The 27,167-nt window shown below is 37.1% G+C and overlaps 3 protein-coding genes across 3 annotated transcripts; all 3 read right to left on the bottom strand.

Annotated features, from left to right (window-relative positions):
• Nucleotides 1–316: 316 nt before the first annotated feature.
• Nucleotides 317–4,241, bottom strand: LOC131147641 (laccase-17-like). Its single transcript, XM_058097152.1, has 6 exons — nt 4,036–4,241; nt 3,493–3,644; nt 3,166–3,410; nt 2,669–2,800; nt 921–1,886; nt 317–793 (listed from the first exon to the last, which is right to left on the bottom strand). Exons 1-6 carry the CDS (start codon nt 4,156–4,158, stop codon nt 663–665), a joined length of 1,749 nt encoding a protein of 582 aa, XP_057953135.1. The 5' UTR covers nt 4,159–4,241; the 3' UTR covers nt 317–662.
• A 10,841-nt stretch (nt 4,242–15,082) lies between these two features.
• On the bottom strand, nt 15,083–16,256 carry LOC131148040 (zinc transporter 2). Its single transcript, XM_058097783.1, is given in 7 exon segments — nt 15,083–15,392; nt 15,395–15,537; nt 15,539–15,573; nt 15,575–15,657; nt 15,750–16,027; nt 16,029–16,112; nt 16,114–16,256. Coding segments are annotated over 7 exon segments (876 nt in total). The 3' UTR covers nt 15,083–15,282.
• Nucleotides 15,083–26,314, bottom strand: LOC131147640 (E3 ubiquitin-protein ligase SDIR1-like). Its single transcript, XM_058097151.1, has 9 exons — nt 26,151–26,314; nt 20,580–20,756; nt 20,415–20,469; nt 20,274–20,326; nt 19,936–20,164; nt 19,302–19,416; nt 18,265–18,310; nt 17,265–17,390; nt 15,083–16,955 (listed from the first exon to the last, which is right to left on the bottom strand). Exons 2-9 carry the CDS (start codon nt 20,655–20,657, stop codon nt 16,830–16,832), a joined length of 828 nt encoding a protein of 275 aa, XP_057953134.1. The 5' UTR covers nt 20,658–20,756; nt 26,151–26,314; the 3' UTR covers nt 15,083–16,829.
• Nucleotides 26,315–27,167: the final 853 nt, after the last annotated feature.

Below are 27,167 nucleotides of genomic sequence, written 5' to 3'. Positions count from 1 at the left end.
ATATTTCAATACTAAATTTATTGAACTTACCTCTTTTCCAGCACAGAACCTAACTTTTGCTCTCTTTATTTCCCGTCCATATATATATATATTAGACTTTAAATTTGAATTTGGATGGAAGCATGAATTTCAGAACTTGAATTGGATAAATTTCAATATGATTTTATATGGCATTATAATATAATAATTATAAGCCTATAGCTCCTTTAAATTTACCCATGGTTCGTATATATGTAGTTGTCAATTCACGTGTGAAATTAATCTGCCAACAAAGTATCAAGCGGCCAGGGGCGTCCGAGAGAGAGAGAGAGAGAGAGAGATGTAAGTTTCATTATGTATTTATTACGTAGTAATGAAGCTTATTTCATGAAATCGTGTTACAAAATCATCTTCTCTGTGTCGATCTCTTTCCCAACTCTTTTGAATGGACTGGACTCAGGCATAAACTTGTTAGACCCAAGCGTCCAAACAAAACACGTAGCTCAATGCTAAAGCTGGCTAATTGGGTGCATGCATGCATGCATGATTCTTGTAAGAACTCCCAAAATACGTACATGATCAACAAACAAAACAATATTAAGTTAATTAATTAAAGAAGATCCAAGAAATTGATTTCTCCTGCAAAACAGAAGCTGCCGCAACAATCCCGATCATCGAGAGATTCAACACTTGGGGAGATCAGACGGTGGAGGTGGCAGCTTCTGATTGGGGAGCTCCCCATCCATCACTACCCACGCCATCCTCAACCCCCAACTCAGATGAACATCAAAGTGGCAATGCATCAACCAAACACCTATTAATTAATTAACATTTTACACAAAATCATCATTAATTCACTTATATGAGAGAAATCATATATATATATATATATATATATATATATAAATTAGTTTAGATACACATGTAATTAATTTAGTTACCTGGGTTGTCGGCGAAGAACCGGATGGCCAACCAGCCGCCGGCCGGCACGCCGACGGTGTTCCTTTCAACGGGATCGACGAGATTGTATCCAAGAGGGTCCTTCTTTGGATCAAAATTTCCAAACCCTTGTCCCACAACAAAGAAGTTAAACCCGTGAAGATGGAGAGGATGGCTCTCAGCGCCAAGAATGCTCGTGCCCTGCATCACCACCTCCACACTGGCGTTGAACGGCAGCACCACCGCCCTGGTCCCGTTGCTCACCAACGTCTTATTCGGCGGAGTCCCCGTATAATTAAACTGAAACAGAGGAAAGCTCGGAAAATCGGTGGTGTAAACGCCCTTCGACTGTCGGAAAAAATGTGCTTGCAGGAGCGCCGTCGTAGGCAGAGGAAAGGAGTTGTTGTTGATCGAAGCTGCAAACTTTGTGCCATTGGGACCTTGGCAAGTTTGGTTTTTGGGACACGGGCTGCTCCCGAGTCCCACAGTGAAGAAGAACCGCTTGTCGACTGTCGTCGGCACGTTCGCGGGGAACTGTGAGTTGGCCAGGCTGCGGAGCTTGCTGCTGAAGTTTGCTGTGAAGGAGGTGTCGTTGATGGCAGGAAGGGGTGGTTTGAGGACGGAGAGGTTTGTGGGTGGGGAAGGGAGATGTGGATGGGGTTCGTACTGGAGGATTCCGGCGAAGGTGGAGTTGTCGAAGGTGCCTTGGCCGGTGAAGTAGGGGCTGGCGGCCATTAGGAAGGTGGCGGTGGGAGGGTGGTGGGGATGGGTGTGGAGGAGGGCGTTGGTGGTTTGGCCTGGGGTGATGTGGAGGATTTGGGTTTGGAAAGGTTTGACGTAGACGGCGTCGGCTTCAACGACGGTGAGGGTGTGGTTGGCGATGCTGAAGAAGAGCTCGTCATTGAGTGCAGCATTGATGAAGCGTAGGAGATATGTCTTCCCGGGCTTCACCTTGAGCATGAATGTATCTGAAGAAAAAAAATAATATATATACAAAAATTAAAAAAAATTATAAATACATGCAAGCACGATGGTTTAGACATGTAAAACTAATTACAAAATATTTTGATTTGCATTTACAAGCATGGATTTTAGATTTTGAATTTAGATTTAGATAAATTTCATACAATTTTATATTACATCTTATTCAAATTAAAGGTTTCTCGAAAAGATAAGATAATTTTATTCCAAAAATATAAGATATTCATCTTTTTATTTGTGCATATTTTTTTTCGCTAAAGAAAAATTTTGGTTCCAACCATCAAATGATAAAATACCAGGAAATGAGAAAATCAATACAAAAAGTGAGTATTCATATGAAAAGTGCTTTCAAATGTAAGCAAAAGTTCTTCTCCTAAATTAAAGAAGAGCATGGAAAATCACAACTTTAAACCCTAAGTTTTTATTTTTTATTTTTTTGAAAATTCGAAAACTCCAGTTATCATTGCGTCACTTTGAACACTATTATACGGCACCAAATTCAGAGAGTAAAAGTCGCTCACTCATTGATGCACCCCTAGTAATTCACTGAGATAAACTCTCAAGGGAGGGGCCTTCGAAGATTAGAAAAGAGTGGAGGCAGTACTAAAGAGTTGTGGGTAGGTTTATAAGAAATATAAATTTATTAATTATATCATTCAATAATTAACTTTGTACACGAAATGCATTAGGAATAATTTATCATCTCTTCCCTAAATTAATAGTAGAGATAAAATCTTAAACGCAATGAAGTTGGATTGTGCTGCCATACCATTTTGGGAACTGCAATTGTATAATGGGCCGGGAAATCCATTAATGGTGTATGCATCGGACACATTTGGGCCGCCTCCAGTTTGAAGGGCCTGGCTGATCACTGCCTCTGTATCAGCATTCCACCACTCTCCTGTACAATCCCCGTCCTTTTAATTACTTAATTAAATTTTCATAATTTATATTAAAAATCTATATTTTATCTATATTATATATATATATATATATATAATATTAAATCGATTAAAATCGGTTAACCAATTTAACTAAAATTCGGTTCGGTCAGTTTTGAGTTCTATTAAATATAGAATTTCGGTCGGTTCGGTAAATGAGTTTTTCAAATAAAATTTTTTGGTTAATTCAGTTAATTAACCGAATTCACCGAACTGACTGAATGTTCGCCCCCACATATATATATATATATATATATATATATATTAATTAAATTATTTAAAAAATGGGGGGGGAAATGACGTGTGTCCCTGAAAAAAAAATTACCGAAGATGATGGGCACTTCCTTGTAGGGTTTGGGAAATGGGTAGGAGGAATTGGGCTTGGGAAGGATGACAAGGGGCCCATAAATGGTGGCTCTCAGCCACGAAATGTGGGCATGCCAGAACAGAGTTCCCCTTTGGCCCACAATGGTGAAGTTGTAAACATAGCTCTGGCCCGTTCGAATTGGGCATTGAGTTATATAGGCCGGCCCATCAGCCCACCCACTTCGCAGCTGTCGAATCCCATGCCTGTTCAAACAATTACTTACAATGAGAAATTTATAAATTATTATTTAATATTTATAGTGAAATAATAAAAACCCATATATACCAGTGAATGCTGATATTTCTCTGGACATGATTGACCACTTTGATGAGCAAGCGGTCACCCTCTCTGGCGATGATGCGAGGCCCTGGATACTTCCCATTCACTGTGATCATGCTCTTTGTGTGGCACAGCCTTGTCACATTCTGCATCCTTATCTGCAAACACAACAACAATAATTTTTTCCATGTAAAAAAAACAAAAAAAGCCAAATCTAATTGTGTGCTCAGGTTTTTCGGATCTTAGCTGTATCTCGAGTGAGAAAATATTAGGTACACTGAGTGTATATATCGGGTTCCTATAATTCCGTTATTCTAATTTAGATAGAACACATGCACATGACAAAATCATCCTAGTGTATCTAATACTTTCTCGACTCAAGTAGATAGCATCTGACCCGAATACATACGTCCTAGACATGGGTTTCACACACTCGTGATCGATTTTCATCACGCGGGACTCGGCACACAGAAGCAAGGAATCAAGAATTTTTGTTAAGCTAGTGTATGTATATGTGTAGACAGACATGAACAATATATGTGTACCCACATTGAACTTGTAGTGCCTTGTAATGCCTGCGTGGTTGGCAGAGGCAGGCGGAGGCAGGAGGCAAAGGGAGGCCATGAGGAAAATGAGAACAGCTGCGAGGGTTGTGAATGGTGAGGAGCCCATGTTTGGTCTGCAACTATTTCAAAGTCAGAATAGAGGGAGGAAGGCAGCTGCAGCTGCAGCTGAGTATGATTTGAAGGAGTGATGAAGGGGAAGGGGTGGGGAGTGGAGGTTTATATAGGGAGGCCGGGGGGGAGGAGACTGGAGAGTGACATGATATTTGGAATGATTGTGTTGGGTTGATTAGGTAATAATCAGATATTATGGATTAATTCATTAAGTGAACAGCTTCAGGAGAAGATTAATTGAGATAGGTTTAAATTAAATTGCTGTTGGGAGGGTTTGGTCTTCGCAGGTACCCTGGAGTGCTTTTAAAGCCAATTTATTTTGACCCCTTAGCTTTCTACTGTTGTTGTCTTTTTTTTTCTTTTTTTTGCTTCCAAATAAATACTTCCCAATTAATTAAATCTTCCAATCTCTGTATTTATTAATTTAATTAATTTCAGCTTATTTATTCTATATATATAGACAAAAAAAAAAAAGGATCCAAGTTCTTTTTTGGAGTTTAACTAATTAATAATCCACTTTATAAATATATGTTGAGCTAAAAAGTTGTCTTTATTAAGAAAAGATGAAAGTAACGTCAAATTCGAATGTTTCATTCGATTACCGAGCACTTATAAGCTAATGTTAGTTATGTTTAGTTTTATTTGTCCTATTTTGGTTGGCTTGTTTTAACCTGTAATCGCGGTATTTCTCTGCCAAAAGTGATGGTATATTAATAAATAAATGGAGGTGCTGCCCTCTTTTACTAAAAAAAAAAAAAAAAATCAATTTTTTTTTAAACAAATTATAGATAGTGTAAATAAATCTTCCATGAAGCATTCATATATATATATATATTGGTCCAAGTTAAATTGTCCGGGACTACGACTTTGCAATTGAGTTAATATCTTAATATTTAAGTGAAAAAATATTTAAAAAGATCTCAGACACGATCGTTTCAGAAAATATATAGGCCCACAATTAAAGCTCAAACCGATATCTAAGCAATAAATATTGCTTAATATATATGCAATTAATTAATGAGGGCATGCACGCACGCATAACTCAGTCAAAATTAAGTTTGGCAAACAAGACAAAGCAGTAGGGGGGGTAAGGGTTGGGAGGAGAGAGTTTAGCTTCCAAATACCGTTAATATTGTTGGTAAGCAGCAGTAGCAAAAATCATATATCAGTGGTTCGCAACTCCCCACTTTCTCCCCATCACTCAAAGCTCATTTCTCCATCTTCAATCATTTCATTTCAAAATGAAAGACCCGACCGCCCAGTTGCATTCATGTTGAAAACCGTATACATTAATCAATGGCCTGTCCGTCGAATGCAAGAAATCGATGGTTTCATATTAAGTTTGAAATTCAGTGATTAATATTATACTGTCAAGATAATATTTTATATTCAAATAATAAATCATTTTTAATAGATCAAAATACTAATTGGTGGGTGAGTTTCAAATGTAAATAGTTTTTCTCTTATTAACCAAACAGAGCATCTCTCAGACTAACAGAGAGAGAGAGAGAGAGAGAGAGAGAGAGAGAAGAGGAAGAAGAAGAAGAAGAATTGGCAGGTAGATCGTAGAGAACAAGTGTAGATGCAGTAGTAGTAGTAGTACCCCATACGGACCGTAGTTGGTGAAACTGCAAATTCAATCCGGAGAAAAGCTTATATCCAAAACTCTGTGCATATATAATAAGTAAATAGTGATATACTTCATCATGACACGGTCTAAGCTAGTTTAGCTTGGGGGTTAAGCTTCTGATTAGACTGAATTGACCCTTCACTGCGACAACATATAACGGAACATCCATCCATCCATCCCATTCTATATCATTCTTCTCTTGCTTGTAAGATTGGTGGGTCAAACGTCTCTCTCTCTCTCTCTCTCTCTCTCTCTCTCTCTAAATTTCTACTGGCACCAACCATTTATCAATTCTTGTTTGTTTTCTCAATTTGTGGTTTTAATGAAAGTTTTTTTAAAATATATCAACTTACTTAAAACAATTTCTTTTTAAGGGTAATAGATTCCATTGCATCACACAAGATGGAAGCAAGAAAAGATGGAAACAAAAGTACTCTACTTATGGCTCATTTGATTAGACGAAATTGCTATTCATTGGAGGAAAGTTTCAACTCTGTCCTCCTCTTTGTAATAATAATATGATTTTGAAATGGTCATGAGCCCCTAATTGCAAGCATTTTCTTGAAAAAATTACACGCTTTCCATGATGGAATTTTTATGCCAAATGTCCCAAAGTTATGGTTGTAATTCTTTTTTATAATAATAATAATAATAACTTCCACAAATAATAAATTAAATTTAATTATGTTCCTCTAAAGTGATTCAAGTGGTAAACTCAAAATTCTTCTCGTCAAAATGTTAAGGGATGAATTTTGGAGGTTACAATTATTCATATGAGATAATACCTTAGTATTTAAGTAAATAATGGTATAGGGGTAAGCTCATTATCCTAATGGATTAGTCAAGTATTCAAAGGGTTTCAGATGCCATGGATTTGATGGGTGGAGGGGACTCACTCAATCACTTGTTGTGATTGAACTCAATGAGAATTACACTCAATTTGCACAATACACATTCAATTGATTTTAATCTGAAAAAAAAATACAATGAATTCTCAAAAATACAATTTCTATCACTCACTGGTTATTCACCCTCTCTACACCACATATTACATTACATACACACACATCTATTTATAGTAAGGTTAGAACAATATAATCAACAATGGTGGCTGAAGTTGGTGAGATTTTGGTGAGGTTGCTACCGACTCCAGCCCAAATTCAACAGAGGTGGGCTGCCGACCATCTCCAGTCAAGTTTAACTTTCAACATCCCCCTTTAAACTTGACTCTCCTGATTTTGTCATTCCGAGCAATGTCTTCAATCTTGCGAAAATATCATGCCTGAGTGGGCTCGTGAAAATATCAACAATCTAATCATACATTCTGCAAGATATCAACTCCACTTTTTTCTTCTTGACATGCTCCGTGATAAAATGATACTGAGTATTAATATGTTTACTTCTTTCATGGTAAACTGGATTCTTCGCAAGTGTAATCGCTGATCGGTTGTCGATGTAGACTTATGTGGGGTCATTTTGAAGAAATCTCAAATACTTCAATACATTCTTGATCCATATACCATGACAAACAGCTAAACTGACAGCAACATACTCAACTTCATATGATCACAGCGTTACGATGGGTTACTTTTTCGATGACCATGTAAACGTTGTATCTCCCATAAAGAATGTGAATCTCGTCGTGCTTTTTCTTTCATTAAGATCTCTTCCTTAATCGCTGTCTAAATAATCGATAAGTTTGCAATCACCTTTTGATGAATAAAACATACCATCAGTGGTGGTACTCTTAACATAGCGGAATATCTTTGTCGCTGCATTCAGGTGGGACTAGTCAAGAGTCTCCATGTACCTGCTAACAAGTCCAACTCCATAGAATATGTCTGGTCTAGTGCACATCAAATACCTCAAGCTTCCAACCAGACTCTTGAACTATGTGGGGTCAACATCTCCTTACTCATTCTTTCTCAATTCCAATCCCGTTTTAAATGGAGTTGTCACAGGATTCCATTTGTCCATCCCAAACTTTTTCAGTACTTCTTTTGCATAGTGGCTCTGGGAGATGAAAATCCTCTTCTCGCTTTGCACGAATTCTATGCCAAGAAAATGAGTCATCTAGCCAATATCCATCATTTCGAATTCTTTGACAATGCTCCTCTTGAAAGCGGAAAATATCTTTAGATTGTTACCGGTGAAGATTAAATCATCAACATATAGGCAGGCAATTAGCATGCTTCCATCTGTCTCCATCATCATGTATAGCGCATGCTCGTAGGGACACTTCTCAAAACCATTCTTCTGAAAATAGTCATCAATCTTCATGTTCCACACACGAGGTGTCAGCTTCAAACCATAGAGTGCTTTCTTTAGCTTGTACACACTATTTTCTTTTCCCTTCTTCACATATTCGGGTGGTTGATCGATATAGATCTCTTTTTCTAGAAACCGTTCAGAAATGTTGATTTCACATCCAACTAGTAAATCTTCCATCCATTTTGTGCTGATAGTGAAATTAGTAATCCGATGGTTTCAAGCCTGGCAACCAAGGCAAAGATTTCTCCATAATCAATCCCTTCTTTCTCTTTGTAACCCTTGGCGACAAGTCTTCTTTTGTATCTCTGAATTTCTCATTGAGCGTTCTTCTCGGCCTTATAAACCCATTTCACACCAATAGTTTTGCGGCCCTTTGGGAGATTTTTCAACTCCCAAGTCTTGTTCTTCCCCATTTTTCTTCTTTGTTAGCCTCCTCAAAGCTAACTGGGTCGCTGGTCAACAATAGACAATATAGTGTAACATACTCTTCTATTGATTCTGTAGTTTCATAGAGATTGGCTAGATTACAAGCTCCTCTAGTCCTCATGTCTACGATTTCACGCTCAATTGGTGATGGAGATTCATTCCTCTATTGTGAACCGTGTGGAGGTGTCTGCAGCTTAGGAACTTATGACTCAATAGCCACTTCTCTTGTCTATGTGGGTTCTTCTCCTTCGAGCGTCAATTCTGCATCTTTGGAAGATTCAGCTTGGTCCCACTTCCATTATTTATTTTCTTCAAAAATGACATCCCGACTGTGAATGACTTTCTTATTGATGGGTTTGTAGAGTCGATATCCCATGGTTTTGTTGTCGTATCCAACAAGGATATATTTCTCCCCTTTATCTTCCAGTTTTGTCCTTCTTACCTCTGGGATCTTGGCGTAGGCAATGGATCCAAACACTCTAAGATGAATGATAGTGGGGTTGTAAGTACTTCAGGTTTCATGTGGTGTCTTTGTATCAAGACTCTTTGTAGGACACCTATTAAGCAGATAGACTGCATATGATACTGCTTCTGCCTAAAAACTTTTTGGCACGTTCTTATCCTTTAACATGCTCCTGGTCATGTTAAGGATTGTGCGGTTCTTCCTCTCAGCTACACCGCTTAACTAGGGAGTGTATGATGGTATGAACTGTTTTTGAATCCCTTGTTGCCTAAGGAATTCTAGGAAATTTTTGTCCTTGTACTCTTCTCCTTGGTCTGATCGAAGTGACTTGATGCGATGGCCACTCTTTTTCTCCACAAAAGCTTTGAACTCTTTCAACTTGTCGAACACCTCTGACTTCCTTTTTAGGAAGTAAACCCAAGTCTTCCTGCTGTAATTGTCAATGAAAGTGAGGAAGTATCGTTTCTGTTGATTTGAAAATGACCTCAATAGACCACACACGTCTGTGTGTACTAGCTGAAGCGGCATGGAAGATCTCCAATCGGCTTGCTTTCCAAAGTTATTTCGGTGTTGCTTGCTCAGAACACAGCTTTCACATATCATATTTGGGTGGTGGATGTTGGGTAAGCATTTTACCATCTTCTTGCTTCCCAATTGTTTCAAACTTTCAAAAGTTAGACGTTTGTGCCTGAGATGCCATAGCTAGTCTTTGATGATAGTGTTCAAACACCTTGGCGTATCATGTTGAATGGGAAGCAGAAACATTCGATTCTTTACTATTTGTACTCGAGTAACGAGCTTACCTCGAGCATCTGTTATCACCATCTGCTTATCTTTAAGACTAATTCGGTAGCCTTTCTCCACAAGATGTCCGAGACTAAATATATTAGTCTTCATGGCTGGCAGATAGTACACGTTGGAGATAAAAGCATGGTCTCCATCCTTCCTCTTGATTAAGACATTTCCCCTTCCTTGAACAGATACTTTAAAGAGATCACAAAATGATATATCTCCCTGAACTTTCTCATCAAGTTCATTAAATAGGTTCTTTATACCAGTCATGTGATTGCTGGCTCTAGAGTCAAGGTACCAAACATTTTGGTCCTGGTGAGTTGAATTGTGTGCCATCAGCATCAACGATTCTCCTCCGGCTTTCTCCTTTTTTGCAAAGTAAGAATTTCATTTACTTCATGATTTTGGGGATTAACTCTGCACTTTTGTAGTGTCCGTACTTGTGGCAGTTGTAGCACTGAACATTTCTCTTGTCTACATTTGAACGATTATTGTATCCCCCTCTTCTTCCTTGTCCTCTGTCCCGTGGGACATATTTCTGTTGATTGCGTCCTCCTCTAGTGGGACCTCTTCCACCTCTGCCACCTTCTCTAGATTCATAATTTCTAGAATTTCTTCCACGAGATCCTCGATCTTGTCCTCTTCCTCGCTATGACGTCCCCCATTTGTCGTATCTATTTGTAGTGAGGGACAACTTCATTTGGAGAGCTTGCTCCAATGCTTTATCATCACTCCTTCTGTTGACTTTTTGCTCATTGGCTTGGAGTGAGCCCACAGTTTTTCTACAAACATGGTTTCTAGATCTTTTGTTTTTTCCATAGTCACAACTATATAATCAAATTTTGGATCCAAAGATCACAAAAATTTCTCACAAATTCTCTCATCGTTGAGAGTTTCTCCATTTCTTCTCAATTAATTTGATACCATAACTCGTGTATAATAATCAACAATAGATTCATTAGATTTCATTCTTAAGGATTTGAAATCACCTCGCAATGTTTGGAGACGAATCTTCTTTACTTTATCTGCACCTTTGTGTGTTCGATGGAGAGAGTCTCAAACTTCTTTGGATGTTTTGGCGGAGGCAATGATTTCGAATATGGCCACATCAAGGCCTTGATAGATTATGAATTTTTCCTTGCAATCCTTCTTTCGATCAGCTCACAAGATCGTTCTTTGAGCATTAGACATAGATGCTTCGGCTTATTTTGATAGGGCTTCTCTATACCCATCTTCAACGATGTCCATGACATCCTGAGCACCTAGAAAGGCTCTCATTTGAATAGACCAGTTGTCATAGTTCTCTCATGTTAACTTTGGAATAACAACTTGTGTAGTACCATTAGCCATTAGATTTAATATATCAAAAACTATAGTGATGGGGATAGATTTTGGAAAATCTGATGCTACTAATGTGTTCAAAAGGTCGAAAAACATTAGGAACTGGTTTTAGGTTGCAAAGAACCGGTTTAAAAATCACTGAACCGGCCAAAAAACAATTCTAAACCGGTTTGATTGGACCAGTTTAACTTAACGGAGATAAATGGTGTGAGTGATTACTATTAGGGCCACGTGGTGGCTTCTAGGCGTGCTACATGTAGGTGATTGGACGCAGGTCCATCAGCCAGGTCGAGTCGTCCATGCGGGACTAGAGTCGGGTTGCAAATCAGGTTTCCATGTATCTGGGTCGGATCTCACCAACCGGGCATGGAAGACGCGTGCGGGCGGTGAGGAGCATGACGTCGGTGGTCAATGTCCTCACCGACGCGTGTGGAGGACGCTGTTTCGTCTATCAGCGCGTGTGGAGGCTCCCGGATTCTGTTTGAGGCACAATTTTCACCGTTGAACTCGTCTCAACGCGAATTTCACAATAATATGCTCAATTTTGGGTTTAGAGTAACTTCAAATTTGAGGAAAAATCAAATTTTCCCTATGTTCGCCTCTGTTTGGCGAATTCCGGCAAACCTGATGCTCTGATACCACTAATAGGTGGCGGGAATTCACTCAATCACTGGTTGTGATTGAACTCCTTGAGGATTACACTCAATTTGTACAATAAATACTCAATTGATTTCAATCTGAAAAAAAAAATACAGTGGAATTCTCAAAAATATAATCTCTCACTCACTGGTTATTCACCCTTTCTACACCACATATTACATTATATACACACACATCTATTTATAGTAAAGTTAGAACAATATAATCAACAATAGTGGCTGAAATTGATGAGATTTTGATGAGGTTGCTGCCGACTCCAGCCCAAATTCAACAGAGGTGGGCTGCCGGCCATCTCCAGTCAAGTTTAATTTTCAACAGGATTCAAATTAATATATAATAATTATTAAGAATTCCACTTGTAAATTATTTAGGCCTAAAAATACGTCACTTTATATGTATGTGTGTGTGTGTGTGTGTGTGTGTGTATTGATTGTGGTTAAATTTCATAGCTAGAGTGTTCATCAAAATGTATGATACAGAAAGATCTCAGGCTTGCACATAAGAAGCAGCCTAGCTGAGATCATTGCATTTGGAAATAGACATGCGCTTCTACAATTCACTTTCAAAGAAAAACGGATAAGTTAATTAATGAGTTTTTACTTTTTTTTTTAGCAAGTCAAATTTAAATTTTTAAAAGTTACAAGTCAAAATGTTTTTTAAATAAATTATTGTGTTCCTTGAATATCTTTATTTTCGGTTTGAAAACATGAATTTTGAGTTTTATATTTAGATTTATGTAGATTTAGACTAAATTAATGTATGTCATTTAAAAATGAGAAAAAAAAAGTAATTTTCTAGGAGTTTAATTCGTCTCTACTAAAGAAACACGGTTTCATGAATTGAATACTAAAAAAAGTAATTTTTTAGGCCTCACATATCAACTTTTTAGTAATAATATGCACAAAATTGAAAAATTGTACAAACTATAATGGTGATTTTACGGGCCTTTAGCAACGATTATGGTCGCTTGTAAAAATCAAAATTTTTATAATGTGTATCAAAATCGAGGTACATGTTTACAAAATTATTGAAAATAATAGTGACACCGAGGGAAATTGATGTGAATTTCCTTGTAAGGTTGAGCAAATGGGTTGGGTTGCTGGGTTTTTTTTTTTTTTTTTTTTTTTTTTTTTAACTAAAGGAAGGCGGCACCTCTAATTATTTATCGATATACCCTCACTTTTGGTGGAGGAATACCGTGGTTACATGACAAGCATTGGGAGAAAACTGATAAAAAAGACATTAAAGGTCTCCCAATAACAACACCAACAACAGATGAAAATAAGACTACAAATCCAAACAAAGTTAAATAAGAAACAAAACTAAACAAGCCTAGCAAAAATAAAAATAATAAAATAAACTAAAATCGAAAAATTTAAACCAACTAAACAAAAATCTAGAGGATGAACTACTGACAAAGGAAAATGAGACCCAACCTATCCATCCAAAAGATATCTTTCAAAGAACGTGATAAAAGATGTTCTTTGTAAATAACATTATTTCTCATTTCTCATTCTCTAACAAGAAAATCAGCCACAATATATGGTCATGTCGGCCAGAAGAGGGAGGTCTCGAGTTTGATTTCACACAAAAATCATTAATTCTTAATTTGTTAGAAGAAAATTGGTAATGTCATAAAGAGCCTAAAAAGGATTAACATATTTGTATATAAATGATTGGCAGTCTTGAATTCAATTCCACATGAAGATCCATCATTGATTTACTAGAATGGAATTGTGAATATTCTCTAATGTAAATTAATTTCTGTAATTGTCTTTTCTTCAAGTCTTATATTGATGCATGAATGGAAACTAAACCTTAGCTGACCTATTCCTCGGCAAGCTTCTTGATCAGTTCCAATGTGGAATGAACCAAATGAACCTGTGCAGCTGTACTCTCTGCGTTTGTGATTATATAATGAACATGATGGGGATTAATTCCTAGCTTGGTCAACAAGGAGATAAAATGTCTCAAATATTGAGAAAGGAAAGAGAAATATCAGCTGTTGGTCAATAGGCTAGACAGCCAGCTCCACCATGGAGTACTGTACAAGCCAATTAATTATTTTTATCTTTTTTTTTTTATCAATTTATTAGATTTTATATTTATATTAAATTTGAATAAGATGTAATACTGAAATTTATTCAAATTTGATTAAATTCAAATTGGAGATCCCAACTTCATAGCAGCATAAGAGCATACTAAATAACATTTCCTACTTGTATGATGCCCCCCATGTTAAGAAACCCTCATACTATTTTTGGTGAAGAGGAAAAATCATTGGAGGGCTGGCTACCTAGGCTAGCTAGCTACCATCTTTCGGTTCGGCTCTTACCAATAAATTAGTGAAATTTAATTAAGTTATCTTTGCATTCATGCGTGGTAATCATCTTCATGGACAGGGTTTGCATGTCTGTTGGATGGTGATGGCTATCCCGCCAAACAGTGCCTTACGAATTTCAAAGCCGTAGAGGAGGAGAAGGACGTTTGACCCACCCTTTCTTTCAAGTTTCAAGCAAGGGGGAATTGATGTATAGCGATAATTGGGTTGTCCCTCTGGCTATGTGTTCCTGTTAAGAATTAAACTAATTACAATAAGATTCTTAATCATGGAGCCAAAGTTTATGAACCAAAAAAAAAACGATAATTGAGATGAGATCGTACATTATATATATCTTGTTATTTAAACACTTTTTCCTGGCTGATAAAACTAAAAATAATCCATGATCAGTTTTTTTTTTTTTTTTTATTGGGATTCATTAGAGGTTCACAGGACTGTCGATCAGTTACAACCCTTCTCTAATCTTATACTCCTCTGCATCCCTCCCGAGACTTAAAAGGATAAAAAACACTCACCCCTCCCGGGATTTGACAAAACCACAAAGACTTTTTCTAAGATTTCAAAAATATCACAAACCAATCCTAAGGTTCAACGAAAAGACAAACTAAAAATAGAATGTTTGTATCGTTTTGACAAATATCAAGGAGATCTCTAAAATTTTTGAAATTTCAAAGAGGTCATTGTTTTTGTCAAATCTCAAGGTAGGTCAATACCTTTAGCCCTAAACTCAAGACCTGAAACATAAATTCTTCAAACCCAGAGAGACGTTGAAAGTTTGAAGTAACTGTGTAAATTGGAAAATAATCTGGTTTTAAATTGTTCAAAGAATTACATCTTTAAAGAGTTTAATTTAAAAATAAAAATTATTATTTTTCTGCATGTACAACTAATTAAACAAGTCCTTATTATTTATTTTTTCTTTTTTGGGTTACACAAAACTAACCTTTGTGCATGTGTACGCGTGTGCTATTTGTGTTATTTTAGATTACAGCCTCTTAAAAACACCCGCAAGCTAATATTAGATAGATACAAGAATGTCACATTCAATTTTTGTCCGACAAAAAGCATAAGGAATTAATTTGAAGCAAAGAAACAGGGAGGAGCAGGATGAAGTAAACAGAACAAACCCTCATCAGCAATCCTACCAAATTGAGGGAGCAGCAACCTAATATCTCAGTTCAGGAGAACCACTTCATTAATCCCAAATAATTACAACAGCCATGACCCCAACCCCAGCAAGAACAGCAAGAAACTTGAATAATGGAGCATCAAAGTTACAAGGGTCAGCCTGTTACGTGATTAATAGCCAACATAAATGAAAACTCCACACGCAATGCCCATGGACACTGCATAGATCCAATTGGCTGTGCATCCCTGAGCTGTGGCATTGATGGAAATGCCTATTCCTACTCCAACCGAGCTCGACATGGCAAAGGCCAAAGAATAGGCCAGTGGCCAGAAATGGCCTCTTTGGTATCATACTTAAAAAGTGCTACTACTATCTCTATGGCTGCAAATACCTCGTGCAAGGATATTGTCCAAAAGTTCCTCCATGCCCCAGCCTTTGTAACTGTAATATTTGAACTGTGTTATCACTTGCATGGGAGTGGGGATGTATGAACATAAAGAGGCTCATGAATAAGTCAGAGAGCTGGAGATAACCTGCATCGCCAACAGCAATACCCTCAAAAGCCGAGTGAAAACATAGAGCAAGGATGAGAAGCAGGGTGTCCCCGAATGATGAAGTTTTTAGGAAAGCTGCGTTAAGATCCATTCCCACCTCCTTTCATTTATGCTCCTGATTTTCGGCCGCTGCCCCATCCTCCATTACTTCCACCTTGACTTCTCTGCTGATTCCACTTGTGACAAAGCCGATCACTACGCAGTCACCAAGCATGGTGAGCAGGTAACTTGCCAAAGCCAACATGAATGCAAAAGGCAAAAGTGGAGCTGGAATCACTCAAGAAATGCATGAGAGATGTCCCTAGAAAAACCCCACCTGCAAATTGAGTACCCAAAAGCATCGTTCCATCTGTAGAATTATGGAGAGACTCGACCAGCAAACATACCCTCTCCATGGCCCAAGATTAGGGAGACTTGCAGGAATAGAAAGCAACCGATGATCAGAGAGGTTAACTCGGGAACTTTTGAGGGAAAAATGGAGGCCATAGGTGAAGCAGATGCAGATATCTTCAACTCCACTAGCTTTAGTATTAGCTATGTTGGGTTTATAATAGAAGAAATGAATGAATATAAACTCAATGTGTGTTTAAACTTCTCCTTCTCCTTCTCCTTCTCCTTCTCCTTTGCAATACAGATTGACTTTCTAAAATTGTACCACAACTGGCTCATTGATGTGCTAAGCCCAACATTGACAAAGATGGTGAATGGCACGGGGTAAACTACAGCTAGAAAATTGTTATGTTCATCGCAATCTGGAAAATCAAATAACCTAAAAAGTACACTCAGGCCACCATATCCAACTACTATATCAAACATCATGGGCTACCAAGAAACAGAATTCACTCTTGCCAAGCCTAGAAAAAGAAGAGACCAGCACAAATTATGAAAAATCATTCACATGTAATGCCTAGTTCATTTTTTCTTTTTCCCTGCTTAAGAGGAAAACCATATATATATAATGCAGAACTTATTACATATATATAGCATACATTAATTTTGGTGCATATGCTTTATTACATATACAAAAACAGCAGCTACAGGCTACATTAGCTGAAGTCCTTAAACCATGTCAGCAACCTCAGATTCACTATCCCTGCCGTCTTCCCATCCTGAACCCACCCTTAATTTACACACCGGGCATGTCCCCTGCTGCCGCAGCCAAGGATCGATACAGTTTGAATGGAACTGCCAAAAAAAGGGGGGGGGTGTTTGGCATTTAAGATGTAAGATATGCAAATCAAAACCAAAAATGCATGATAAATAAACGCCCTTTCACCAAGCAAACATAACGTAGAAAATTGGGCAAAATGAACTTAGTGAAAATATTTCAAGAAGATCACCCTTCTTGTAAATAGATTTAAAAAACAAAAAAAACAAAACAATAACAAATTCTGAGATTTATGTTAGGCGTACATAACATAAACTAATCCTAAAACCAAATAAAAAGAAAACCAAATTGCAAATTTGCAATGTCACAAGAAGCAGTGTACCAACCTGATGCAAACATGGCAAGCTGCGGACAAGCTCTCCCCTGTTAACCTGCTCTAAGCAAATGCTGCATGTTAATTCATCTTCTGAATTCTTTGTGCTTGCATCTGCCTTTCTGGAGTCTTGTTTCATCTGCTTGTAATATATCGAAGGGAAATTAAAATACATAAAGAGACAAATTACAAAAGCCATGAGACAGCAATCCAACAAGGTCAATGGAGAAGATTGAAGAGGAAGAGGGGGAGAGCCCCCATTCACAACCAAAGGGCTTTATAGACCTAATCCTTTTTTCCCTTTATATTTCTGAGTTACAACATGAATAAATAAGATGGCTCATTTTGCTAACGCCTTCACTGTTAAAAAGCACATCATTTTCTCTTCTAGGCGTGTGGCATACATCCAGGACTCATTCCAGGAGTTGAGGCATTTAAATTGTTCCCTACTGCATTTAGGCCCAAAAGGACATGCTTCACAAATGCCTTTCAAGACATTGAATAAAATTACCATGAGGAGAAAAAAACAACATAATGTGCATAGTTGGACATCAGTGATTCACTTTTCATTATCCTTTGATCATCTGTCAAACTATGTGCCATTATCTGTATTTCTTTTCTTTTTCTTTTAAATGTCAAATCTATGCCGTGTCCTTGAAGAGTACTTCTGCACTCTATAATGAAATGTTGACACAACAGAATATCCATTTTTGCAAAGCTCAAGTTTTCATCCGTCAGCCACAAAGACAAGGTTGTATACTGGCTAAATGCCATCCATGAATTGGGAAAATATGGTCATGCAGACAAAATTTATAAATGGGCTGTCAAAATATGGCTCAAGTAAAGATTCCAACTTCCCCCATTTTCTTCCATTTTTCTTGGCAGGTGAATTGAACATCAGAAAGTCAACAAAAACTGAAAAACACTACCCATAGTAAAATGGAACCTGCTTATCATCAGCACACACATTCAATACTCATGAAGTAATTGGATTTATGAGAATAATAGAATACCTCAGGCATGGCTGATGAAGAAGAGGCATGTTGCAGCAAACCGTCACTGTCAAAAACAATGGGTTCATGTCAGAAACATTATCAAGTTTCAAAGCTCAACAGAATTTCAACAGATATTCATGTGAGATTCCCTAAGCAAACCAACAAGGCTCAACGAAAACTCAAGAGTCTAAAAAGTAATAACATTTGGACATGCTAAAAGAACCTAACCCAGGACCTCTACATACAGCAGACAAAAACTCTGTTATATGTCATCTCTTCTGCTTTCCATTTTTGGCAAAGGAACCAGTGCCAAAATCAAGAAATAATATTATACACTGCTTCCACAGGGTAAGTTTTTATTCATCACAACAAATAAATTTTTTAAAAAGTTATCTCAACAATTTCACTGCAAACTAATGAGGCACCAAAGTGTTCTAATGGCCCTAAATCATTTTCATATACTGATGGACTGATAGTTTATTATCACCCTCCCATGCATTAAAATAAGTACATAAATCTTGTCCTCCTTGTGCACTAGTTTCGAATTCTTTGTTGTTTTCTGTAAGATCCAATGGTTTATGGGTTATGGCCAACAGTTTTTTCTCTATCTTTGAACCACTGATACATAAATCATTATTTTTCAAATGCTTCAATTTATCCAATGATACATCTGCTGACCCATAATTGTATGTGTTTGAGTACATGTGAAAGAGAAAAAGAAAGGGTTCTAAAAAGGTTTAATAGCAAAAAATAATTTTTCCATAAATTATTGATCAAGGATAAACTGCGGAAGGGGAACACAAAAAAAATTGTCTGTGCCAATAACATCAACGATGATTAGATGATTACAAGGTGTGATTAAACAGTCTTAGCTTTTGGGAGCAAAAATTATTCAAGAGAAATACGATGAACTTGGTTGAGAAGAAACAACAGACACCGTGTTCAGCATACAACTAAAATAAAAGCGAAAGCATTCTTGAGAGGAAAGAACATTTAGAAAACAAAATCAAAAACATAAAAAATCAAAACAAAACAAGAGGAACCTTCTGGTTTACCTTTGTGGGCCAGTGACCTTGTACTTGTGAACTGGTAGAGCATTTATCTCTTCCTCACTCATTGAAGGAACTGAAGAAACATTATCAGAATCCAATGCTCTCAAAGTTTCATAATCTGCAACAGAAATCAGAGATGTTATCTTAAACAATAATTGCACTTCTAAAATCCATCTAAACTAAAACAAGAAGCCCTCACTTTCCCATGCAAATATGTGAATCACTAATATGAGCTATAACTCCCTATTCTCCATCTTGATTCACATAGAAATTCAGGAACTATGATCTTAGTTGAACCAGAAAGGCACAAATTCCCACCAGTATCATAGAAGTCTATAATTAGGTACCATATTGAGCAGGCCTGACAAACCCCTTGCATAGCTTCTTCCATTTCTCAATAAAGAGAAATATGACCAAACATGATTTGAATATATATGCAAAGAATTTCCCTTTTTACTCTTTTAACTATTAGATAGTGCCCATAAATTACAAAAAAAGGGGTTCTTTTGTATACTTATAGTTATTATCATCAATTCATTCATTTTGATAGTTTCTGCAATTAGATAGATTATACCTATTTGCACAAATAACATCCACACCATAAGGATGTAAACACGTTTCAGTAGTAGAACCATACCTAGGTCATCAAATTCGCGGTCAAGAAGAGCAAGCTGCAGCCTCAATCCTTGCAGTCGCCCTCGTGTTGCAAAAGCTATTGATGGTGGCATGTGCAAGCGCAGTTCTGTATGACCAAGCAAGCCACTGGCAGCAGCATGATGAGCTTGGGCCTGAGCTTGCAGTTGCTGACATGTAGCATACATCCTAAGACTTGTGGCCATCAGAAAGATGCCCAGAACCAGCCACAACTGCATCCATCAATTCATAGGGTATATCTTCAATTTCTGATATGCAATTATACATCAATAATACTAGTCAAAAAATTTACATCCAGAAGCTAGTTTAGTGAGAAAATACCAGAAAGTTGGGTGACATCTGGTGAGAGTTCAAAATCATGAACAGCAGAAGCACTGACAAAAAAGGGTAATTCAAGATAAGAATTGAGCAATAGCATAATAGCAAGTAAAGAAGCAAAACCCAAGGAATTATAGACATTACCTGTGACAAGAAAAGCAAGTGAGTTGGTATTCACTGGCCGAGCTGCATGAACACGCTGACAGAGACAAGCAGAGGAATCAGCATTGTGTAAATATGTCTAAACATGTATTTCAACTGAGCAACAGGTAACAAGGTACCCATCACACAAACAATAATTGAGCATACCAATGCTCGCCGTCCAGGAACAAATCCTGGAAATCCACTTTCAATATCAGCTCTCGTCCCCCGAAAAACAAAACTCATGGTTACAGGAACTTAGCAGTTTCCCGTCTAGAGGGATGGTTCATATGATAAAGCACTTTAATATGCCAATCCGTCAATAATCTTCAAAACCTTAAAAAGCTGCAAATTTTTTAAGCATATAAATTGTCAATAGAAGCTGAACAGAACACTGAATATAATAAGTTAACCATGCTTTTTTTTTTGTCAACTGAGTGCAGTGCAGTTACAAAAAGCAAAAACAAAGACATTCAATTCCTTCAAAATTTGTAAAGGTGGATAGAACAGCAATAAGTGTTGATCTTGTTAAACACCTTGTATGAGAGGATAGAACCAGAGGGGGAATATCTCTCTGACATTCTAATTCCACATAAATTATGCATATTAAACCCAACTTTCAATTCTAACTCTAGAAGTAAACTACCGAGAGTCAAAAACTTATCATCTGCTTCAACACAAGGTTTACAGGTGCCATTTTATAGATAAAGATTATCAAGAGACAAAAAAAAAAGAAATACAAAGGGATTAGGACTAAGTATCCTCCTAAAAATAAGAGTACGACTGAGGGAGAACCACTTATTTTAGATGTTAATATTGTAGCTAGAATTCTTATTTTTGCTTGGGGAAATTTTGGTTATTTTTTCAGTTTAGTTACTTTAGGATTATTTTGTGTATATTAAGTACTTCAGGTTATTTTGTAACTTCTTGGTTTAGTAGTAATATTAGATGTATAAGTTCTATGTTTTTAATGTGTGAGACAGTTGTCAGTTATCAGGGTTGAATTCAGAATTTCCACTATTTCCCATTCTCTCTCATCCTGGATTCCCTCTTCTCTTCTCTTTATTCCTTCTTCCATCTCCTCCTTTCTTCTCCTGTTCTTCTCTGTTCCATCTTTAACTATCTGATGTCTTCTTATTTCTATTCTGTATTCTACCTTGCTGTTTCTATCTCTCGGGTTGAATTAATTTCCACTATTTCCCATTCTCTCTCATCCTGGATTCCCTCTTCTCTTCTCTTTATTCCTTCTTCCATCTCCTCCTTTCTTCTCCTGTTCTTCTCTGTTCCATCTCTAACTATCTGATTTCTTCTTATTTCTATTCTGTATTCCACCTTGCTGTTTCTATCACTTGGGTTGAATTCAGAATTTCCACTAATTCCCATTCTCTCTCATCCTGGATTCCCTCTTCTCTTCTCTTTATTCCTTCTTCCATCTCCTCCTTTCTTCTCCTGTTCTTCTCTGTTCCATCTCTAACTATCTGATGTCTTCTTATTTCTATTTTGTTTACTACCTTGCTGTTTCTATCTCTCCTCCACCTGTAATTCTGTAATTCCCCTCCTCTCCTTCTCTTCTTCTTTCTATTTCTCTTTCCTATTTCCCTCTGTCTCTGAATTTCTATTCCCATCCTACATCAATTTTGGTATCAAAGCCCAACCCCGATTACCACACCCATAGCCAAAGATGCCAAACCATACACCTTGCAGCCATCAAAGCCACAGACCAGAACTCCCATTGTTCACGTAGATTGGAACAGCAGTTATTTAGGTTCATAACTATGAGTATTGTTACACAACTAAAAGTTATACGAATAACTCAAGGGCCAGTAATTACAGGGAAATCCTCAGAAACTGCTCATCTGTAACTTCCGCACAAATTACAGTTGTGTCCCGGAGGTTTGAACACCATTTCCAGGCATATTTTAACAATACCTCCCTCGCCATTAAAAACAGAGCCTCTCAAAATCCCACCCCTGAAATTTCTTCACTGTTTGATCACCAATGAAGCCCACAAGCAGACTGCAACATTCCCAGCCAACCACCCTTCAAAATCCCACAATTGCTATCGTTTTCTTGACACAGCACCACCATCAACAGATTCACCAACCACTGATCTGCCACCAGGTGAAGTACCATTGCTAGAGGCTCCTCTCCAGCAGCACACATGCTCCGCATGCCAGCCAAGCTCGTGGGTACAGTTCCAGAATTTTCCAGCATTTTCTAGAATCACAAGAAATTGAATTTAGCCATGATATGGAACTTTAGACCATATTCTGTCTTGGCTTTAAGATATTTTGATCTATACTACTAGATCTTGGACTGCCAATGCAAATTTAAGTGATTTGAAGGCCTGCCAACATTCAGATTGAAGCCAAACTGCAATATTTTGAGATTTACAGGGACAAACTAGTTTTCCGTTCCAGAGAATTTGATGTTGAACCTAGGGAAACTATTTTCTGGTTGTTTACAACATACTTTTAATTTCAGCATGCCAGCACCCTTTTTCAAGTCTATTAGTCGAGTTTTCTTGGAGCATCTACAAGAAATGGAAGTGAAAACTGAAATGTTTGAAGAATCTTTCAGAACTCAGAACAAGGACCTTTTTGTAATGCTGCATTAGCTTACATTACTTGTATTTCATCGAAACTGTTTTTATAATACTTATCTAATTGGTACTTGTTTGAATTTGCATTGGTCCAAATTTTCTCACTCATTTTTAAAACAAAATGTAACTGACCCCACCTAGTAGAACTTAAGGCTTGGTTTTGTTGTTATTTTAAAAAAATGATGAGTCAATGCCACATGTCTAGTCCGCCAAGTTGGCAATTCTCAAAAATTGATAAAATCTATATGTCATTGTCATTTTGATGGTTGTTCAAGTAATACTTTTTGTCCTTAGATTGGTTGGATGACATGGAGAATTATTTTAATTTATGGATTGTGTGACAACAAAGTATGTACTTAGCTAAATCAAAACTCTTCAACTTAGCAAAGCAATACTGGCAAAAGGTTGAAAGGGAAAAATACTATCATAGAGAACCGCGTGGTACACACAGTCTGAAATGAGATATATTTTAAGAGAAAGTATGCCCCCACATTGCTACAAGGAGAAATTGGTGGACTAACTATAGTCTTAGGAAACTTTCTTCTAGTGTCGCTGACTATCACCTGAAATTTAGAGACCTCATTTATCGTTGTGCTCTTAGGGAGAAACTTAGAGTGGTGATTATGTTCAAAAAAGGATTAAGGGATGAAATCAAAAGGTATATTATTTTGCAAACTCGAAAGCATCCCACTACTCTTAGGCAAATCACATGGCTTTGGATCAAATTCATCACGAGGTAGTCCTAGGCCCACCCAAGATGTTCAAGAGATTTCACTTCTTGAGAATAAACAATCAAATATCAAAAATGTGCATGCAAATTGTTGCATAATTGAGTATCATGACTACATAAACGATTTTCATATTATTAGTGCACAATTTTTTGATACCTTAGTGGACATGAGTCATAAATCTTCTTATCAAAATAAAGCCTTGGACTTTTTTTTATACCTATTTGTCACTGCAATAGGTATCATAAATAAAAATCAAAAACATAAAAAGAAAAGTACTAGAAAGACAAGACAAAAAAGATAAATGTCCTAAAATAGAGCTAATCTACCCTACGGCCAGATTTTTTTCTTCATAGAAAAGGAATTTCATTAACAAGAGAGAGAAGATAACGTAGGAGAAGAACTTCTTGTTTTAGTTCAACCTTCAAGATATTTGTTAGCATTGTGATGTGAGAAGGGAAGCAAGTATTTGGGTGGATCATTTTAACCAAATTAGGAGACAATTTTAAATAATAGGGTTATGGAATTGTTGGGTACTAAAACCAAAAAGCATTTAGTTTATTTGTAGTAGCCTAGTAGAATTATGTGTATTTGGGTCCGTTTGTGATATATGTGTTGTTGGTTTGTAATTTTCACATATATTTTGGGGTATATGTGTAATTCTTGTCTTTTAGGATTCCTCATAAATAGGGTGTGGAAGCCATTTGGAGTTAGTTTTTTGGTGAATTTGACTTGAAAAATAATGTGTGATTTATCGCTATTGTATCTCCATCCTCCTCTTCCTTCTTCCATTTTCTTCTTCTTCTTCACCTCTCCAATCCTCTATTTCCCTCAAATATTTTCCTTGGCTGTAATTCCTTGATGCTGCCACTGAATCACGTTGTCCTCATCATCATCTACAACTTATTGCATGAATGAAACCTAAGAACTAGACCCAAATAATGGTGGTGCACTAGCAAATAGGCATTCAACATATAACACAGAATTGGCCTTTTTATGTTGAATAAAAAAAAACAAAAACAAAAGCAAAAAAAAAAAGAACATACATTAATTATACTGCACTATAATATATGCTTATATGCCAGGTAAAAAATATTAACAAATTCTAAATACTATGAGCAAATGCCAGTGTAGCTAGAAATATTTTTCAGGACCAATAAAACCATTACCTTGACCAAATAAATAAATGCTAACGTCTAATTCCCCTGAGATGGCAACAATTGCAAAAAGAAAGCTAAATGAGCCCTAGAAATTGGGGGCTTTGACGGAATAAAATTATATTTATATATATATATATATAAGACATAAACCTCATGGATCAAATGAGAAAAAATCTAGAAAGACCACATAAGCATTATATCTAGCCATCATTTTCATAGTACTATTTCTCTTGCTTCTAAAAGGTGCAACCCCCCCCCCCCCCTTCTCAAACCCAGGGTGCCAGGGCACATTGTGTTTGCAAAAGGGCGAGACAAGACACACAATAAAGAATTCTAGCATTTGCTTAGTTTTACCAAAGAAAAAAATTCATGAATGATGACTTGACATAGAATGCCAATGTGCTCGTTGTGACCATAACAGTCAATTGAGACCTAGCTCACTTCAGTACAGTGGGATCACTCTAGATATGGATATGATTCGATGAATGTAGAATTTACCCTAACTGGCGTCTATGATGGGTTGGACTGTAGATAGCATATACCTCTGGCTCTAAAAAGAGTAGGTTCCTTTCTTCTCTTATACATATTTCCAAAAGGAGAAGAGACCAGCCCATTGATAGGCCATCATAGCAGATGAGAGGAAGTCCTAATTGGTGCTTTTTTGATTTAGCAACAATGGGATCTTGGACCAAGGTTGTGCATCAAATGGCTTCCACAAGTATGCCTAAAATCACAATTTAACTGCATTGATCATGTGTTTTAGTTCTACCAATTATTTATCGCATTCACATATACTCCACCCATGATCACTGCTCAGCACAAAAAACAACAGGCACGACACCTAAGATTATAAGAACTCCCCGAGAAATCAGCTTCAACAAATATCCAAAGGCCAACAACAACAAAAAAAAATCGATTGCTCCTTCCATTTGCACAATCAAACTTCAAATCCTCTTCAGTTACACATCCTTCCCGAAAATTTTAACCAATTACCAAACCCTAACTAATCCCACGCAAAGAACAATGAAGCGCGATCAAGTGTAACAATTCCGAACACGAAAATGAACCTCCCAATATAAAAGAAACAGAAAAAGAAAAGGAAAAAGAAACCGCACGCATTGGGTTTAATTAAAGACTCGCATAAAACCCTAATCTGCGATTCATCCTCAGAATCTTTCAATTTTTCAAAAAGCTGACACTCGCAGAAACAAGAAGAAATGCAGAAATTGAGATGTCGAAGGGGGCTTACAGAACTAGGCGATCGAATGGCGGCGGATTCGGAGAAGAGCGATAAATGAAAGAAGCCGACCGGTGATCGTACTGTTCTTGTGGGGTTTTGGTTCTTTCCGGAGTTGGCCAAAGTCCCTTCGAAGTTTGTACTGTTACTTCTTTGGATTAATTTAAGGATTGCCCTTTTTGTTTGTGAACGTATTTATTATCGGAGAAACAGTGAACCATTGTCAGCTTGCTTTAAATCCAACGGCTGACACTGCATCTAATGACGTCGATAAAACGAATCCACACCATAGGATCTCGCTTCAAAATTCAAATCCCCGACCGACCGAAACGGTCGCGTTTAGTCGCTCCAGATCTGTGATTTACTTTTTATTAACCGCCGATGCTCATTTATTTACTAAACTGCCATTCTTTTTATAATTTTGTTTCATGGTAGGTCATTAAATAAGAACAGTGCCACGTGTTGATCAACCATGGGTGACCGTTATCCCTTTTCTTTTCTTTTTTGTTGCAAATATATTTTTGAAGTGTGCGTTGGACCATGAATTCAAGTTTTGAATTGGAATATTAAATTTTAATTTGTTTAGATTTAAATAAAATATAACACAAAATTATATTGAATTTCTTCCAAAACTATATAAATCCAAATTTTAAAAAAAAATTCATAACGATAATCCCAGAATCTATACTTGTTGAAAATATAACCCAATTGAGATGAGAAGAAAATTATAGAAGTTGTTTGGAGGAACAAACTCAAATCACCTCAATCAGGTATTGGTCATAGGGGTGGCAAAAAGGGTAACGGATCAAGTTCGAGCCGGTCATAAATGGTTGGAGTTAAATGAGTTTGGGTTCAAGTTCGGGTTGACTCGTTTTATTAACAAGTGACTACTATGTAAACAGAGCAGCTTGTATTAAACTCAAATTCAATTTAAACGAATGGATCACGGATGACAAGTCACCCGTCGGGTGGATGTGAGCTCACCTCGATGCGCATGTCCATGTGCAAAGCATGTGAGGTGTCATCTTA

Source organism: Malania oleifera, chromosome 2, assembly GCF_029873635.1.
Source record: "Malania oleifera isolate guangnan ecotype guangnan chromosome 2, ASM2987363v1, whole genome shotgun sequence".
Classification (NCBI taxonomy): domain Eukaryota; kingdom Viridiplantae; phylum Streptophyta; class Magnoliopsida; order Santalales; family Ximeniaceae; genus Malania; species Malania oleifera.
The sequence above is the reverse complement of the archived record's forward strand: the minus strand, read 5'-3'. Positions and strand labels throughout refer to the sequence as shown.